The sequence below is a fragment of the Camellia sinensis genome, chromosome 10 (assembly GCF_055761805.1).
Source record: "Camellia sinensis isolate YWXY chromosome 10, ASM5576180v1, whole genome shotgun sequence".
NCBI lineage: Eukaryota > Viridiplantae > Streptophyta > Magnoliopsida > Ericales > Theaceae > Camellia > Camellia sinensis.
In genome coordinates, this window is record NC_138970.1 from 155,253,538 (window position 1) to 155,274,831 (window position 21,294).

The 21,294-nt window shown below is 27.7% G+C and overlaps 1 protein-coding gene across 1 annotated transcript; it reads left to right on the forward strand.

Moving 5' to 3' along the window:
• The first annotated feature begins 7,399 nt into the window (after window positions 1-7,399).
• Window positions 7,400-9,287, forward strand: LOC114284553 (putative galacturonosyltransferase-like 3). The gene has a single exon (XM_028227492.2). It carries the CDS (start codon window positions 7,545-7,547, stop codon window positions 8,802-8,804), a length of 1,260 nt encoding a protein of 419 aa, XP_028083293.2. The 5' UTR covers window positions 7,400-7,544; the 3' UTR covers window positions 8,805-9,287.
• Window positions 9,288-21,294: the final 12,007 nt, after the last annotated feature.

Genomic DNA, 21,294 nt, shown 5'->3' on the forward strand with positions numbered 1-21,294 from the left:
AAAAATATATAAATAAAACAGTAATTTTGTTTAATATTTTAACATAAATATTTTTAAAATTTTCAATTATACAAGACTAGAGTTATATTTGCAAATTATTTTAAAGAATTTCTAATTTTAAATTAGATATGGATTAGATATGTCTAAATTTCTTTTTTGACTGTCTGTATAAAGATTTTTAAATTCTAAAATTATAGATACAGTTCAATGAGCCAATATTTCTATGCAAGGTGTATTTCATAATATTTAAAAAATAAAAAAATTAAATTAATGCTATGAACCTTTCATATTAAAATTATTTTTTACTTAACGTATAGTATAAATAGATAGATGTGATTTTCACGTTTCAAACAAGATTAGTCACAATTTAATAAATGATTGGGTTTGGTACTCACAAGAGCTTTTTTAAAAAAATTATCAAAATCACTATAATAATTTATTTTATTAAAAATAAATATAATCTTATTATACAAATACACATGTCTAATTAACATTTAACTTTTATATAAATAATTTCAAGAAAAACTTCTACAGACATATGGCGGATCAACAACCCCAATTATCCTTTAATAAATAGTTCCATATCGGTGGGTTAATTGTCAAACAATGAAGTTTTTATTTGAACAAAAACATCAATGAAGGTTAAATACAAAATGTAGTATATTACAAAAGCACTAAATATGGAAAAATTTCGAGACATGTTTCGATGATTCAAACTGTTCACATTTTAAATTATATTGAATAAAACATAATTACAAAAAATTAAGTTGGTCGGATATCGTTAACCCTTTTATCTACTCACACTTGTATTCAATTTTACACTTCAAATTGTCATTTATTTTTATAGATACAACTGCAATTCGATAAAATTGTTAACAATATCCGATTAACTTAATTTTTTATAGGTATGGTATATTCAAATGTACTCTAAAATGTAAACGATTTGAATTATTGAAATGAGTTTTGAAATGGGCTCATATGGTTACACAACAGTGGCTAGCTAAAACCCCTTTATTGAACTCTTGTTTAGTGAAAATGATAACCCAATTTATTTTGCTTCATAAACTCTCTAAGGAGAAGGCGCATAATTGAGAAAAGACATAATAATTTTTTTTTCTTGGACAATATTGCCCATACATATATATCTCACAAAACTTTTTTGATAAGGAACACTTCTATTTTATTTTATACAAGTTTAAAAATGTTGTGTATGTTTATTTTTGATTGATTCATCTAGTATGTATTCTATTTTTTGTAACAGTAAAATGTTACTGCGAATTAGAGTGACATATTACTATTTATGTCAATTTCGACAGTATTTTTTTATTTTTCATTTTTCATATGGATTTTGTTTGATAGATCTTAATGAGAGAATTTTAAAAATATTAATTTTATAAAAAATTGACATGAAAATCAAAAGTTATATTATTTTAAAATTTAAAATATTAAATTACTCGCTAAATATATTTTGCTGATAATGGTATATGTTTGATTTTTCAATTTTTTTTTTTATATTAATTCTTAATATATTAAAATTTTATTATGAATGAGTTTTGATTAAATCTCCCATTACCTAAATATGTACAACTACTCCCACTTGTATGGGAAAATAGTAAGTTGTCAAAAATTAAATAGTTATTTTTATATAAGATCAAAACACCCTTGTTGCTTTTTTTCCCATTTTAATTTTTCATTTCCTTTTTTTAAAAAACTAAAAACATCATCTTTTTTGTATTTATTTTTATCAAATTAATTTCTAATTTTTTTAAATAAATTTTAAAAATTCAACAAAACAAAAATAATTTTCAACTAAAGTTCTTTGTAATTTGGATTAACTTGTTATAAAAATAATTAAAGGTACAGCGTACATAAAATTTTTTAAAAAATAAAAAATAAGAGAGAAGATAAACGGATGACAATTGGATAATCATTTACCGTAAAGGTTTGCTGGACTCTCACATGATAATTTTAGTATTGTTTTTAATTTTAATTTTAATTTATATATAATTTAAATTATTAAAAGAAACCCAAAAGGAATTCAAAATAAATCAAATTAGACCGTCCAATTAGGATACTCAACTAAAAACTGTCCACACCAAAACAAAGCTTTATTACTTCCCTAACATGATCCTAAATGCAATCTCTACCTATGCACTATTTTAAAAAGATGGTTAAAATTTATTTTTTAATTTTTAATTTATTTTAAATCATATTATTTTTTATATTTTTTAAAAAAAGTCAAAAAATTTAACATTTAATTATCTTTTCAAAACAATTCTAAACTAAGAATTATTTTGAAAAAATAATTAAAAAATATTTTTTTATTTTTTTATTTCTTTATATATATATATATATATGTATAAATAGATAAAAAAATATAACTCAAAATAAATTAAAAAAAAAAAAGTCAAAAATTAATTTTAGACCTCTTATCAAAAGAGGACTTATGAAAGTCCAACCAAGAGAAGTCCAATCCAAGGGTTGAATTTTATAACACTCAAAAAATAATGAAAGGACATCAGATCCAAGCACAACACACATCTCAATGAACAAACCAACGGTGTAGATCAAATGGGCCCAACAATTTTTGCAGCAGGTTCCTTTATTAGGGGGTGGTAATCAACTCCTAGCATGAACCACCGTCCGATCACGCTAGATTTTCAAAATCATTAATTATCATTTAATCACTGGGATGGAAGATGCCTGGGTCTAAAAAATTTCGCATTCCCTCGGTTCTAAAATAATAATTTTTTTTAAAAAAATTATTTTTTTATTATATAATTATTACATTTTAAAAAATTTATTTTTTAAAACTTATTCTTTGATAATATATTTTTTTGAAAATATTAATTGTTATAACTATACTTTTTGTATTGTTAATGAATTTAAAAGAAAGATAGAATAAGAAATTTTATAGCATTTGAGTCTTTGATTTTTAAAAATAAATTAATATTTTAGAATAATGAAAAATAAAATAAAAAATTAATATTTTAAGATAAAAGAAAGATAATATATAATAATGTTATTAAATATCAATTATTGATTAATTATATAGTCAGTTATATAAGATTTATCACTTTTATCACATTATGAATATTTATACTATATATTAAGTAAAATGAGATTTCTTACCCTCAAAGCCTGTGGGAGCTCTAACATGCCAATCTTAATATTCTAATTTTTTGTTTTTTTTTTTAAAAATTAACCTCAGTATTTATTAATTTCTCTCAACCCATAAGATTTTTTGACTTCTCTCATAATTACTGCAACACCTTTTCCAAAAGAAATAGTTTGTATACTAAAAAAAATTTAAAACAAATATAAATATCTATATCTATATCTATCTCTAACCCATAAGTTTTGTGGGAGTTCCAATATCTTAATATAAATTTCTTGATTAAAAAAATATATATATTAGCATTTATTAATTTCTCACAACCCCAAGCCTTATCCTTATAATAACACTTTAATGCATTAAGAATAAGGCCTCGTTTGGGAACAGGCTAATTTAGTAATTTTTTGGCTATTTGGCTAAAAAAGTAGGTAAAAAAAACTTATATGTTTGGGATGACTTTTTGGCTAATTACGAAAAGATGTGCAAAAAATAGAGAGAAAAGAGAATCTTTGACTTTTTAGTATGAGTTGTTGGCTTTTTGGCTAAAAAAGTAACTTTTTGACTTTTTGGCTAAAAAGGTAACTCCCCAAACATGGCCTAAGTATAAAAAAAATTCATTGAAAAGTCCAACACATATGAATTCCTTGAAAAATCTCAACACATATGATTATTATCCCTCATAATAACACTTTAATGCATTAAGAACAAGTATAAAAAAAAATTCTTGAAAAGTGTAATACATATGATTATTATCAAAATATTAAACTTTAATATAATATAAAAAAACAAGACATTTAATTCATTGAAAAGTCCAACACATATAATTATTATCAAAATATTAAACTTTAATATAGTATAAAAAAGAAAAAAAGAAGAAGACATTTAAAAAAAAAAAGATATTTAAAAATCACAATTCACATATATATTCCCTGATCAGCATTTATTACATTTTTTTTCAATGCACGTGTCTTTCCACATGCCTACATTTATTAATTTGATCAAAATTTTCTAATCAGCATTTAAAATCTCTTCATACAAATAAATATAGATACAACTCGTGCACAATTACTACAGTACCATTTTCAACTTCTCTCATACATTATGGTTAGTGATAAAATTGTTAAATTATTTTTATAAAAAATTTTAAAAAATATAATTTATATATTAAAAAAAATTTAAATATTTTTAATTATTCCGTACATAGCACGGGTGATAGGCTAGTATTTTTGAACGCCAAATATAAATCGGAATAGTCTTCAAAAGTTTATAAATACGCCATCGTTTTCGTGCTTTCTCAATCATTACTACATTAGAATTACTACTCTCACGTCCCATTTGAACACGTGCCTCACACGGTCCAATCATAAGAGTATATAAAGTTAAGAAATTACACTATATCATCAGGAATAATATTATGGGTCCGTTTGGCAAGCAATGTTGGGGTTAAAATACTCACAAAAGATAAAATAAGCTATTTTAGTCCCAACAAATAAAATATCACATTCAACTCATAATTATTACACTCTTCTCTCACAAAAAAAGTCAAAAAAGTCAAAAAATTAAAAAATTCTTCCCAAACTAAGTTTTTTAGCCCAGGTTAAAATAGTTAAAAAAGTCAAAAAACCAAAAAATCAACCCACTTCTCAAACGGAGGCTATATGTATTAATTTAGTGTAGTAACTAATATATTATCAATGTGAATCTCAACCGTCGTAAACCTAAAAAATTATGCACACATTACTATAACCTATTTTGATAATTGAATTAAAAGTTATATTTTTAATTTTTTTGGCTTTTTAAAATCCGTCACTTTTTTATTTTTTAAAAAATATTCTTTTTAAAAAAAGAGTTAAAAAATTAGTTTTTAACTAACTTTCTAAAACAAGTCTGTGTTATTTGATGCATCTTAATTAGTTGACATTTTTTTAAAGTATGTGTTAAACTATTTTATATAATTTTTATTTATAGCTTATTAAATAAAATAAATTCAATAAGTTATAAAAATGAATTTCTTAAGAATGGAGAAATTGTGCTTTTTATTATTTATTTATTATTTTTACACTTCTGCTTTCTGATTATTAAATACTTCATTGAGAATTAGTTTTTTTTTTTAATTTTTTTTGACCTTTTGAATTTTTGAGGTTTTGTATGAGGTGAATAAATTATGAATTATTGAAATGTTTGACATATTATTAATATTTTGACTTTTTAATTTTTTTGTATAAATTACACTGGCACCCCTAAGGTTTGGTCTAATTACATTCCACCCTGACGTTCTGAAAATTACATTCACACCCCTGTGCTTAATAATTTTATTTCACAAACCCTCATACTTATATAAAATGCAACAACTCTTAGTTAAAAAAAACAGAAAAAATTAAATTGAAAAAAAAAGTAAAGCAAAGGAAATGAAAAAAAAAAAAAACAAGGGAAGCAAAGGAAAGTAAGAAAAGAGAGAGTGCATGAGTTTAATGTCTTCATTTCGCCTAAATAATTACAATGACAGGAGGTTAGTGTAATTTCCTAAACGTCAATGAGTGATATGTATTAAATTTAAATTTTAAGGGGTGTAAGTGTAATTTATTCAAAAATTTTACATCACTTTCTAACGATTTTAACCAAAAAGTCAAATTGTCAAATGTGGCCAAAGTTTTAGCTTACAAGATGATACAAACTCTCCCACTCCTCAACTTGTTCATAAAAAATTTCAATTTATTTCAATTATTTTTATCCAAATAACTATAATAAGAACTTTTGGCACAAACTTATTAACATAATTTTTTAAAATAAATTTTAAAAAATTATAAACAATTCATATAAAGTTATAAACGAGCTGACTAAAGTCAACTACTAATTTTTTCAAACTTGACTTGAAAATTTATCGAATTCCAAAATATATTAAAAAATAATTTATTTACATAACAAATAGATTTGTGTCGAGTTTTTATGAAGTCTTACATAAATTAAGTTTTAATAACTTTTTTTTTTATTTTTTTATAATGCATATAAATTTATTAAGTTGGGCAATAAATTACTATTCCAACTCAATTTATTTATTTATTTATAAATTTAATAAGTTTTAAAATTTATTAAAACTTGACTTGTAACAAATGTCAATTCTAGATAACTTTTACTCAAATTAATTATTGTCTTTTGTGAAAACCCTAAAACCCTTCTACTTGTCTCTCTATATTTTCCTATAGAGGAGAGGAAGACCACGATAGTTTATTCACTTTTTCGTATTCTCTCTCCTCTCTCCTTTTCTTTGATCCTCTCTCAGATTTATTAACTCGGATTATTGTTTTACCTTCTCTATTTTTAAGCTCAAAACTTTAAGATTTGATTTTGCTAAACGGAGGTGGAGTTTTAGATTTCCAGTTGAAAGTTAAGGAGTAATAGAATTTTGAATTTGATAACGGCTTGGATCTAGTTTTTTTTTTATTTGTTTTTCTTAATTTTTAATTTATTGATGTAGTAATCCTTTATGTGTGAAAATTTGATTTTCTACCTTGTGGGGGCCTTTGTTTTCTTTTGCAATAGAGGCTTAGGCCATGTTTATTTAGCTTCTTAAAAAAGAGGATTGAATTAATAATCTGTGAGCCCATCAAAACTATATTTGGTCGTGTTAATATATTATAAGACTATGATTAGTCCAATTAGACTACCAATCTCCCGGGGTGGGATTAACATACTCATTGGGGGAGTTGGGATTGTTCCAATCCCCCTTAGATTGAAAATAGAAGACAATTTTTAATATTATTATGTTTTAAATAATTTATTAATGAAAGAAATATTTAAATTTTTTAATAAATACTAAAAAAATACGATTTTTTTTTTATATTTAGTGAATTTTTAAGTGATTTTTAAGAAAAATTTATATTTTTTAGAACATAAAAGAATAATAATACTGAAAATTAAAAAATAGTAATTTTATATATTAATACTGTCTATAGCATTACTAGTCTCTTCCTATTTCTTCAATCTAATATTATCACATTAATAATCTCTTCACTCAATCCTACCACACCCTTAGAGCGAAACAAACATGGCCATAGATCATTCTTTCTATAGAGATTATTTATTATTATTATTTTTTTAAAGAGTATCGTTATTCAGGCCCAAAAGTTAGACTTATTTTCTAAACCCAATGATGTGTTAAGAAGATGATTAATTAATAATTATATATCAACTAATTATCTTTTTGACACAACACTAAATTTAAAAAATGAGTCTAAAAAATAAACTTGTGTATCAATATTTTTTTAATTTTAAATCTTATAATACTATACTAAATTATTTCTTTTTTTTATATATTATTATTATTATTTTTATTTTTGTCTCACAAGATTGTACATGTGACTTTACGGCACCACGAATGTACCCATGCAACCACCATCACAGGATTCCTACCTCTAAATTTTGAGAACACATGCACGCAGAGACAAATGATGCGGGATTCCAGCCTGGCACCAGCTCAACTCAATTTTGCCAAAAATACTCCTTGTTTGTTTCACGTTCCACACTCCAAAAATCCCCATGCCACACACATACTAAACTCAGACACAGACACACACACAGACACACACCACCTGGTCCACCTCTCTATCTTATCTCACCACCGATCATCACCACCACCATGCCACCGGACCTCCACTCTCTCACCACCACCATCCTCCTATTCCTAGCCCTCAATTTAGCCGCTACGGTGGCATTAGCGGCGACAGTTTCTACAACCGTCGTCGCAGACCTCCCGGAATTCCAAGAAGCCCCGGAATTCCGAAACGGAAAAGAATGTAACCACCACAACCCCTCCATAATCCACATAGCCATGACCCTCGACACCACCTACCTCCGCGGCTCCGTCGCCGGAGTCTTCTCCGTCCTTCAACACGCCACCTGCCCTGAAAACATCGTCTTCCACTTCCTCTCCTCCACCACCACTCACCGCCGTAACTCCGCCGATCTCCGCCGCACCATCCTGACCACCTTCCCTTACCTCTCCTTCCACCTCCACCACTTCGACACAAACCTCGTTAAAAACAAAATCTCGTCCTCCATCCGGCGCGCCCTCGACCAACCCCTGAACTACGCCCGCATCTACCTCGCCGACCTCATCCCCATTTCCGTCAATCGCATAATCTACTTCGATTCCGACCTCATCGTGGTCGACAACATAGCCAATCTGTGGTCTATCGACCTCAAATCCCACGTCCTCGGTGCCCCCGAGTACTGCCACGCCAATTTCAGTTCCTATTTCACCAACAAATTCTGGTCCATACCCATTTTCTCAACAGTCTTCTCAAATCGAAACCCATGTTATTTCAACACGGGTGTGATGGTAATCGATCTTCAAAAATGGAGACAAGGGAAGTACACTGAGAAGCTTGAGAATTGGATGAGATTACAGAAGAGGTATAGGATCTATGAGTTGGGTTCTTTGCCTCCATTTTTACTGGTTTTTGCTGGGAATGTGGAGAGCATTGAGCATCGATGGAATCAACATGGGCTCGGCGGAGACAATGTTCAAGGGTTGTGTAGAGATCTGCACCCTGGTCCGGTCAGTCTGTTGCATTGGAGTGGGAAAGGGAAGCCATGGCTAAGACTTGATTCCAAGAAACCTTGTCCGTTGGATAGCTTGTGGGCACCGTACGATCTGTTCCGTCATGCACCGTTGTTTTCTGATAGTTGATGCACTGGATCAAAACTCGTATCCCGCGGAAACAATAATTGAGTGTGAAATGACCAAAGAGGACGAAGGTGGGTGGTGTAAAGGGGTATTGTGTGGAGTGGAATTGGTGATTTTTTGGGTATTTTGTTCTGGTGCGGTCATGACCAGAGTTACTGTCGGTGTAAGGTGAATTGGACGGACTTGATTTGGGGAAAAAGTTTTGGGTGATGATGATGTAAAGGAAGTGGATTGGTGCATTTGTAATATTCTGTAATGTACTCAAGTGTCGGCAGTGTTTGGATATGTGAAAATTCTTTGCTCGTTTAAGTCGTCGGTTGAGTTTCTTTTGGCTTGATTTTTTTTTAATTTGTTTTTTGAATTTATTTTAGTATTAATTACATTAGATTCTTTTAGCTATTAATGAGTATCGTTTTGTTCTCTTTTTGTGAATCTGTATTTATTAAATTTTTAAATATAAAAAATGTACAATTATACCTTTTTTTATGGTGGTTCGAATTAATTTAATTTAATTTAATTTATTTATTTATTTATTTATTTATTTATTTTTTTACATAACAGGTGACTCACGTGAATAAGATGTCGTGGTGTACCATTTCATTTTTTTAATTAACATATTGTAAAGATAAGATTTTTGGAGTCATTTTTTGTTCCATCTGAAATCCTAGTATTCCGTCACATTAAATTTCGATCTCATATTTTACTATACGTTAATTATTGGGTGAAAGGGTACATAACGTTATTTCAACCATGATGCATACCTGTGACAAAATATTGAAGAAATTGCAAATATATGGGGCAATGACAAAAAAATTATACTGTAAATGAAGTTTTTTTTGGGTACAACTCTACGAGAAGAGTTACATCAAACACATGAATGAACGTTTGTTTTCAGAGGTAGAGTGAATAAGATTTATAGTGAAGGGATTGTTAGTGAGAGTATTGATAATGAGGGGATTAAGTAAAATTGTGTTTGTTTCGATGATAGTTGTTAGTGTAGGAATTGTTAAATTATTTTTATATAAAATAATAAAACAAATAAAAAAAATTTTAAAAAATTAAACATTAATATTTAAAAAAAATTCCCAATATATAAAAAATAAAAAAAATTTATAATCCCCTCACTATTTTTCTAAAATCATCTCCACCTCTTCCATCTCAATCCCCCTTCCAACCTCCATCTATATCACCTCCTTCATCCTAATCCCCTCCCCAACTCTACAAACAAACACAACACTAAATAATTCCACCTCCATCCTAATCTCCTTCTATCTATTTAACCATATAACAAATGGGCCCTATGTATAGAGAAGAGTTGTACCATCAAGAAAATATATATTTTTTTTTCTTCCTGTTCCACCGAAATGTAATTTTTCCTAAAATATTAGGTTTTGACATTTACATTTTTATAATTGAGTGGTCAAGGTGTACTGGTTCATAAATGAGAGAATAAAATGATATTTTTTAATAGTTGAGAAGTTTTAGTGCAACTGTGCAATTAACCCTTTATTTTAAAAAATAGATTTTATTTTGATAAAAATAAATATAAAAAATGTAATTTTTGAATTTAAAAATATTTATAATCTAGAAAAGGAAAAAAATGATTAAAAATATTGAATGTTTTTAAAAAAAATTATTTTTTAATCAAATTAATTTAAAAAATATATATATTTTTAAAAATTGAAAACTTAACCAAATATGCATTTTGAGTTATATATACCAATTAGTATACTAACTAGTGTACCAATTGATGATATGACATAATTTAAGATATTTTTGATATTTATAATTTCAGCAGTGCTAGAGGCCTCGAATTTGGTTTGAGTGCCATTTTTTTTTTCTAATGTGTTTTTTTTTTTATTTTGTTTGTTTGTTTGTTTGTTTGTTTGTTTGTTTTTTTTTTTTTTTTATGGGTGAGTTAAAATGTCTAATATAAAATATTAGACATTTTGCACCTACTCATCCTATAAAATTATATGAAATTAACAAAATTTAATTAACAGTTTAACTGATCAGTCAATTTTATCACTTAATCAGTCCAACTTAATTGATTGATCAGTTAGACTGATGGTTAAAATCGTTAATTCTATATAATTTTGTACGATGAGTTGGTGCGGGATGTCTAATTTTTTGGCACACCCCTATACATAACCACCTTTAAAATAAAAAAATAAAAAAACAAACAAACAAACAAACCAACACAGCCTAACAAATAAAATAAAATAAAATTAAAAAAAATTGATCAATCAATTTTATCACCCAATCAATCCAACCCAACTCACTTGCAGAATGTCTAATTTTTTAGCACACCCATATATATAACCACCCTTGCAAAAAGAAAAGAAAAGAAAAGAGAGAAAAAATAAAAAATAAAAAACCAAACTAACATAGCTTGAAAAAAAATAAAAAAAAATAAAATATCGAATTTGAGGCAAATTCGAGGGCTCAAGAATTAATCTTATAATTTATCTAATAAATAAAATTAATAATAATATCATAATTAATATTAATACATAATTGATGTATGTACTACTACTGTTTTGATTTTGATCCATGTGACAATAAGCGCATTTAAGAAAGAGGCACAAGAAAGAAATGGTACATAGGATCCTTTCATGATTTTTTCTTTTAAATTTTTTCTTTGTTTTTTTAGTGCAATTACTTTTTTGGCTTAGACTTTTCATGTACTTTGTGCTTTGTTATTCCATCAATGATATTCATGTTCTTTGTCCTCTAATTGTGTTTTTGTAGCTTTTTGTTTTCCTATTTTTCAGCTTCAATTTGGGGTGTTTGGTTGTAAGTATTGGGATATTATTTTCGCATGAATCCAAATATGTTTGAATATTACACCACTTGTGCCCAAAATAATATTACACTAATAATTCTTATATAACATTGAAATCACATTGTCACACTTATTATTGAAAATACTCGTAACATAAAATATTTACTCAGTTTGGAAGAGTTGAAAGTTTTACATTTTTGTAATTGAGTGGTCAAAATATACAAGTTTATAAATGAGAGAATAAAATAATATTTTCTAATAGTTAAGAAGTTTTAGTGTAATTAACCCTTTATTTAAAAAAATACATTTTATTTTGATAAAAATAAATATAAAAAAGGATAATTTTTCAATTTAAAAATATTTCTAATCAAGAAAAGAAAAAAATTATTAAAAAAATTGAATTTTTTAATTTTTTTTAGTTTTATCAAATTAATTTTTTAAAATTAAGCACATGAATGAATTTACACATGTGTAATTACACCATCATAAAAATATAATTTTTTTTTTACCACTGTTCCACTAAAATGTAATTTTCCCAGACAAATGGTACATAGGATCCTTTCATGATTTTTGATTTTTTTTTTTGAATAAAGATTGGGACCTCATTTCCCCCTATCCCCTTTGACCCCCTTTCTTTTTTGATTGGTCACTTTTTTTTTTTTCTTTCTTCTTCTCCTCCTCCAATCACCACCCGCCACGTGTGTGTGGGGGTGATGGGGGTTAAAGTTTGAGGGGGTCTAAATCACTGCTGTTTTTTTTTTGGTTTTTTTTAGTGTAATCACTTCTTTGGCTTATACTTTTCACGTTGTTTTTTTTTTTTTTTTTTTTTTGTTGTTCCATCATATTCATGTTCTTTGTCCTCTTAATGTGTTTTTGTAGCTTTTTGTTTTCCTATTTTCAGCTTCAATTTGGGGTGTTTGGTTGTAAGTATTGGGATATTATTTTCCCATGATTCCAAATATGTTTGAATAATACACTTGTGCCCACTAGCACTTCCTAAATAACATTGAAATCACATTGTCACGCTATTATTATTGAAAATACCATGACACTCCTTATCGGCTGACATTATCAATGAAATGATAAAACTACTAGAATGCCCATTTTTGATTTATCAATTTTCATCCCTTGTTTGATTTGTTAATTTTCATAGCATCCATTTTATATAGGAAATTGTAAAGGGTATTGCTATATCCAATATTATTTTGTGATAGATGTTACATAATTTTTTAGTAGGATTATGTCAATTTGTGATTCAGAAATGAAATTACGAATTCTATTAGAAAGTGCTTAATATACCACAAAATGTGTGACTTCATTTTACAACTATAAATTATATAATTTTATCCAAAAAAAAAAAAAACATAATATACATCACAAAAATATATAATAGGATGAATATGATACACACCTATTGATGGGCGTGCACCATAAAATTTCTCGATAATAAAAATTAGGAATGTTTGTTGGGTCATAGTAATTAAAAGAAGTGATAGTGAAAGATACAAATAAGAACAAAAAGAACAGAGAGAGGAGATGGAGGAGTAGCAACCACCACCACTGATCACCATCAAACCACCCATCACAAAGGCTACCACCATCCATTATGCTGCAATCTTGGCTCTGAATGAATTCATTTCTCTCCAACATCTTTTATTTTTTCTCATAAAACATATCGATGAAAAAGAATTTATATAACCGTACCTTTTTGAGTGTGATACAAGTCTTAATTTGATTTAATATGCGTGTATATATATATATATATATATAAGTTGAATAAGATAATCTTTCATGATAAACTGCAATGTTCTGCAACATTTTCAATTAGTTGAAGGTGGTTTCGCTTGGTTATTTTAGCACAAAAACGTTATTTTATATTTTTTTATCATAAGTCCAGAAATACAAGATTGAAAAACTAAAGGTAGCGTTTGGTAGAGTTTTCTAAATATGATTTGAGAATAAAATTACATTTTGAGTTTATGAGTTTTGGAATTATGATTTGAATATAAAAAATTTATTTGCTTATAAGTTTTGAAATGAGTTTTAAATTGAGTTTTGGAGGGAGTTTTGAGTTTTTGAAATTAGAACAGTTATTTGATTCAAAAATTTACAACTCATAACTAAACACACAATTCAAAATTCTATTCAAAACTCATATAAAAATTAAAAAAATTCAAAAATATTTTTTATTTACAATATAAAAAATAAAAAAATAAAAATAAAAAAACCAATACTGTTCCGGTCAACCGGCCGGACATCTGGGTTAACTAAATTTTTCCGCTTGGAAATGAGTTTTCAAAAGTGGATGTGAAATTATAATTTAAAAGTTTAAAATCAACACCACACTTAAATCAATGGGTGAAAATGTATTTGGAATACATAACCAGACACAACCAAAGTCTCTCCTGATTAGAAGTCTTTCACTTTACTCTTTGGAATGAAATGAGGCAAGATTTAGGTGATTGTAAAGAGATAGTGAGAGCTTAACTCTCGCATGCTAATTTAATAATTAATCACTGGCGCCAATAAAATAAGAAAAAAAAAAACAGAAAAACAAAATGTACATGATGCCAAATACATAATTGTGTGTCCGTGGCTCTTTTCCTTTCACTTGACTTACCTTAAATTAGTTTCAAAATGGGATAAATAAGCTTATTTGTTCTTTCAAAATTTCATATTCAACGTGGATGTTATTTTAAAGATTTGGAAAAGACAAATTTAAAAATATAAATTTTATTTTAAAAAATTGTTTTATGTAGTTAGAGTTATGGTATTTTAAAGTTTTTAATACAAAATATAGATGTAAAAATAGAAATATATCAAAAATGATTCTTCTAACCATATGTTCAAAGTTATCAAGAAAGTGTCGTGTTTGTGTCGTTATAACAAAGATTCAAGCTCAGACATCTACCACAAAACAGTCAATGCGTCGGACTGTTAGCCAACCTATACTATATATTAAGGAAAAAAAGGTTTTTAATCCCAAATTTTGTGAGAGATCCAATCTCTCAATCTAAATTTTTTGATTTAAAAAAAAAAAAAAATTTAGTACTTATTAATTTCTCTTAACCCCCAAGTCTTACCCTCATAACAACACTTTAATGTATTAAGAACAAGCATAATTTTTTTTTTTTAAAATCCAACACATGAATTCCTTAAAAAGTCTCAACACATCTATCTATCTATACTATATATTAAGTAAAAGGGGTTTTTTAACTCCAAGGCTTGTGGGAGCTTCAATCTCCCAATCTAAATTTCCTGATTTTTTGATTAAAAAAAAAAAAAATCTTAGCATTTATTAACTTCTCCCAACTCCCAAGTCTTACCCTCATAATAACACTTTAATGCATTAAGAACAAGCAGAAAAAAAAAATTCTTTGAAATTCAACACATATGAATTCCTTGAAAAGTTCCAACACATATGATTATTATCTCTCATAATAACACTTTAATGCATTAAAAAAAAGTATAAAAAAAATTTCTTGAAAAGTCCAATACATATGATTATTATCAAAATATTAAATTTTAATATAATATAATAAAAAAAAAAGACATTTAATTTTTTGAAAATTCCAACACATATTATTATTATCAAAATATTAAACTTTAATATAATATAAAAAAATGAAAAAAAGAAGACATTTAAAAAAAAAAAAAATTTAAAATCACAATTCACATATGTAGATAATTGTAAATACAATCCGTGCATAGCACGGGTGATATGCTAGTTTTTCTTTAATTTAAAGGCCTAATTAAGCTTATTTTGGGAAGTTAAAAAAAAAAAAGAAAAATGAGTAAGAGCACTAATTAATGCCACTATTAATGATGTGGCACCCACTGCCACAATGTTGTTGTGTCTGTTTTTTTTTTTTTTTAAAAAAAAAATAGATGCTACATCATCCGTGGTTACTTTAGAGCACCACTTTTAGTGTTCTCTATCATTGTCTAAAAAAAAGTTAACTTATTAATTTATTGACTTATTTAAATCACACCGCTTTTATATTCTTTTTTATATTTTTTTCAAAAATAATTAAAAAAAATCAATAAACTAACTTTTTTTTCTACTTCCCAAAAATTGTTAGTGGTGGTTGTTTGTTCACTATCATGATTGGCTTTTGCCTTAATTTTGTAATTTTTGGCTTTCAATTTTTAAAAACACAAAAAAAAAAACTCTCTATCTTCGAGGTAGAGAAATATCTTTGTTTTGAGGAAATTTTAAAAATTGAACTCAAATTATCATTTTGAATTTTTTTAGGTTTCAATTTGAAATTAGGTATTTCATTTAGGATATTGCCTCCATTTTTGCTATTTTTATGCTTGCATTTCAAATTTCTTTATTTTACAATATTAAAATTTCAATGTTTGAAGACAACAAAAGTTTACTATGCGCTATTGAACCAAACAAACATAGTAAAATGTCCCTATTTACAGACAATGGTGGTTTGGTGGACGACATTAATTTGTTCGTATAATAAAGGGTGACTTATTTATAAATTATTTTTCAGACACTTGTAATAGGATAAGTTTTGTGTAATTTCTTATAGAGTTTCAAGTCTTATTTAGATAGAAATGTATTCCACAAAATCTTACATAAACATAACGTGACGTGACACTGATATAAACGTAATATAACGTGACATCTATATAAACGTAACGTAACGTGATACCTACATAAACGTAACGTAACGTGTCACGTTACATTTCGCAAACTTAATGAGTTTTTATTTTTTTAAATTAAATGTGAAAATGTTGCTGGTTTATGTTGGTGTCACGTTACGTTTCATATAAATATGATCTATGATAACATTCAATTAGGAAATTGAATGTTGTACGTGTCACGTTGCGTTTATGTAAATATAATTTATGGCAACATTCAATTTTCTATATAAGAAATTGAATGTTACCATAGATCATAGGTGTCACGTTACGTTTATGTAGGTGTCACGTTACGTTACATTACGTTTATGTAGATATGATCTATGGTAACATGCAATTTCCTAATTTCATGTTACCATAGATCATAGGTGTCACGTTACGTTTATGTAGGTGTCACGTTACATTACGTTACGTTTATATAGATATGATATATGGTAACATTCAATTTCCTATATATGGTTTTACTATTATTTATGATATTAACAACTAATATTGAGGGTAAATATGTTAACAAACTTCCCACAGGATTTATGAAAACATAAATTTTTTAGTAAGATCATATATTACATATGTCTCCCTAATAAGACTTATAAATAATTTTTCCTATAATAAATACATCTTTGAAAAGTCGTCGCTTTGGGTGTGAACACGTTCAACTAGCATACATAGATTTTCAGAAGCTCGTAAAAAGTGAGTTCTTTTAGTTTTTTTGATTTTTTTGGGTCATTTATATCTTTATTTTTTTATACCAAAAAAATTAAAAAAATCACAAAAAATTTTTCACCAATTTTCAAAACACCACTATATATTATGACCAAAAATTATTACTATATGTTTTGGACTACAGTTAAAAATTCCATAATCTCAACATACAAAACAAAAAGGAGGTGAAAATGTTTTTGATCACGGTTGGAATCTATATCAATTTGGGATTTTTTTTTTTTTGTTGTTTTGGTGTGTGTGTTTTGAAAACAAAGAAATTTAAGATTGTGATCTTGTTAGTAAAATTTTTGTTAGGCTTAGATCGACAAAAAGCTTACCTAAAATTTCACCAAATAACAAAATGATCAAGTAATTGTGTTTAGGTTCTATGCCTTGAAAGTTTCAAAGACTTCCTTTGAATAAAAATTAAAAAATCTAGAAATTTCTTAGATGTTGATTTGTGATTATGTATCAATTTTAAGCAGTAAACAACAATCCTAATCAAACAATCAAGACAAATCGACACAACAATTTTACGTGAAAAAATCATAATTGGACACCTCCAATTGTGATAAAAAATCACGGGCAACAGCCACAAAACAATCCACTAAGAAGATATAAAGGAATTACACAGGTATACTCTCAATTACCTAGCAAATCTACGCCCGAATTGAACCAACCTCTATATGCCCTCTTCGCACCCCGTCTTCACCTCGGAATTGTCTTGACGATGAGCCACTCCGGAATCCACCAAAGCTTCAGGCTCGAATTCTTCAAAATCCACCGAAGAACAACTCTCTCTTTTGTGTAGAACAAACAAATAATCTTTTGATGTATACTCTTTAAACCATGAGTTGAATACCCAATCAAAATATCAAAGAAAACTAGCAAAATATCCCTAGATATAAACCCTAGAACCCAAGAAGAAGATCTAGAAAAAGTAATCCGAAATTTGGACTGAAACACGTATTTATAGAAAACTGTCCCGCGATCTCCATTCGAGCGTCGTATTGGCCGCTCGACCGGACCTACGCTTGAGCGCGGAAAGTTCAGCACGAGCGGGAAAAAACAACATTCAGTATTTTTGTAGGCGAATAAACTTCTGGAACTCAGCATTCTCCGCTCGAGCGGACAGGCAACTTGGAACACATTTTTGCATTTTGCTTCGGGGGCGTTGCCCCTCAACCCCGCCGTGGCACTGCCCCAGACCCGCCAAGGGGCGCTGCACCCTGGACTCCCGCGAGCTGACTGGGTAGCTCGATCCCCGTCATAATCAGCGAAGTGGCAATCTTGAAAGTATTAGCATCACAAACTTCTCTACAAGGCACAATTCGGGTTGGATTCGCATCTAAAACTCATATTCTCACTGAAATACAAGAGCGAATAAAATTACAACTGAAAGAAGTTTTGTCAAACGGGATTGCCAATAATAAAAACCTAACAAAAATAATAACAAAACAAACAAGAAAAAAGAGAGAAAAAAAGAAGAAAATGATGATGTAAAGATTGAATAAACAGTCAAATACAAGTAAAGTACATTAAGAATACTCCTATCTAAGTTTAAACTACTCTTATATAGATTATATCTACTACTAGGATAGAAAAGAAATGAAAATCAAGTCATGTATTGATTTGTTAGTGATCCTTTACAATAGAGCCATTAATGACAATTTATACAAAAAAAATGTAAGAAAAAACTTCTATTAACCACCCATATAACTTCCATCTTCCTACATTGCCACGTCCTCCATCCCTTGAATCTTCAAAACTTGACTTAACTTCTCGTAACTTTTAAGATTTTTCTGCATAATAATAATAATAATAATAATAATAATAAGTAATAGAAAGTTCAAACCTATTTACAATTAACAGAAAGTTTATTTATGGTGCAAACAATGCCCCCTCCACTCTTTAAGAATGAGTATTCGAATTCTTGAAGAGTTGTATGAACATAAATATATAATAGAAACAGTGAAAATTATAATCGATTGCCATATATATTTTTGTTATTGTGGCCACATCGAAATACTCCCCCATTATAGTTATATAAAAAATAAAAATAAAATTCAAAATTTCTTTTTGCAAACCAATTCATCAAAATTAATTTTTAATATGAACCACAAAGCCATTGTAGTTGTTGGATGACATAAATCATAATGTCAATTGACTTTAGAAAATTACATTTTTTGACAAAATTAATAATGTTGAAAAATTCAAATTCATCAAATGTGGGCTGTTCATAATTTTTAGCCATGTTTGGCTTAAAATCATATCTCCTAATTGGATTTTCACCATCATTTTGTGATGTTTTTTCATCAAATTTAGCTATATTTGGCTTAAAATCATGCCATCCAGTTGGATTTTTATCATAATTTTGTTATGGTTGTTCATCAATTTTAGCCATGTTTGACTTAAAGTCATGTTCTCTAATTGAATGTTAACTATCATTTTGTAGTGGCTGTTCAACATTCTTTGTCATATTTGATTTAAAACCATATCCAATAATTGAATTAAAATGCTCAATAGCTTTTGGCAAAAGAAGTTGATATTCTTTTTCAATTAATGGCTTGAAAAATTGCCCCTCAGGCATGCCATTTTCAAAACTTAATTCTTCCTTTGTCATGATTTTTGTGGAGAGAAAGTTTTGCTTGGAAAAGCCACTTAGAATCACATAAAATTTGTGTTTTTTAAGATTCTCTAATTTTTTACTCCAATGTTGAATTTCTCCATCAACTTGATAAAATTGACAACTAAGGCCTTGTTTGGGAACATGATTTTTTTACTAATTTTTTGGCTTTTTTGGCTAAAATATGATGTATAAAAAAATAGTATGTTTGAGATGACTTTTTGATTTTTTAAGAAAAGATATGAAAAAAGTACAGAGAAAATGAAATTTTTGACTTTTTTTGGTATAGGTTATTGGCTTTTTGATTTTTTTTAGTGACTTTTTGACTTTTAGGCTAAAAAGTGATATTGCTAAACGAAACCTAAGTTGACGAATTTTTTCATCAAAGTAATTTATATATTTTTGCATTAAATAATATGGCGGTGATGAAATTATTTGAAATTTTTGTCAATCAAAATAATTAATTTCTTCTTGTAGAGCCAAAATTTCACTCTTTCACCAATGAATTTCATCCTCGCATCATCAAATTATTTTTTCCATATCATTTGTCATACCATTATGTTGGCAATAGACGATAGAATCATTGTCATAATATTGAAAATCATTATACATAGAAGATGAGACATTCCAATAATAATTCATATTCATTAGAACATTGCCACTCTATTGGTAGTTTGCATTCATGGGTGCACAAGATGTAAATATGCCACTTGACGGCATAAGTTCTTTATATTTTATAATTTTTTTTCTCCAAGTTAGGGCGATGTCTCACCAGGTGTGCCAAAAATTGTTAATAAAATTTTTGTTAGGTTTAGATCGACAGAACCTTAACCAAAATCTCACCAAACAACACAATGATCAAGCAATTGTGTTGAGGTTCTATGCCTTGAAAGTTTCAAGAATTTTCTTGAAGTAAAAATAATGACAAAACAAACAAGAGAAAATAGAGAAAGAAGAAAAAGATGATGATGTAAATGATTGAATGAACAATCAAATACAAGAAAGTACATTAAGACTACTCCTATTTAAGTTTAAACTACGTTTATAGAGATTAGATCTACCCTTAGGATAGAAAAGAAATGAAAATCAAGTCATGTATTGATTTGTTGGTGATCTTTTACAATAGAGTCATCAATGGCAATTTATACAAAAAAATGTAAGAAAAAACTTCTATTAATTATCATCTAACCACCCATATAACTTGTATCTTATTACATTGCCACTTGTCCTCTATTCCTTGAATTTTCAAAACTTGACTTAACTTCTTTTAACTTTCAAGATTTTCTTGCATAATCATAATAATAATAAAAAAAATAATAATAAGTAATAAAAAGTTTAAACGTATTTATGATCGACATAAATTTTATTTATGGTGCAAACAGATCCTCTTCATTTTAAAATTGTAATAGAGGATCTCTATTGCATTATCTAAAAGTTTGTAATGGTTCTTTCTAAATTTAAAATATTGATAAATTCTTATGATTATTTCACAATCCTTAGATGATGTAATGAACATCTTCTCTTACAACTATGGAAAAAAGAGAATCTTTGTCCAGAAATTTAACTATCTTCAAACAGTGAAATTTTACTATTTTAGAAAAGAGAAATTTCTAATTTTATCATTTTGAGATTGTCGATTTGACCTTTCAAGTTCTAAATTTGAAGGTAGTTATCTAATTTTTGCATTTGGCCTTCCATTTTACAATCTTTAGCCATCAATTGAA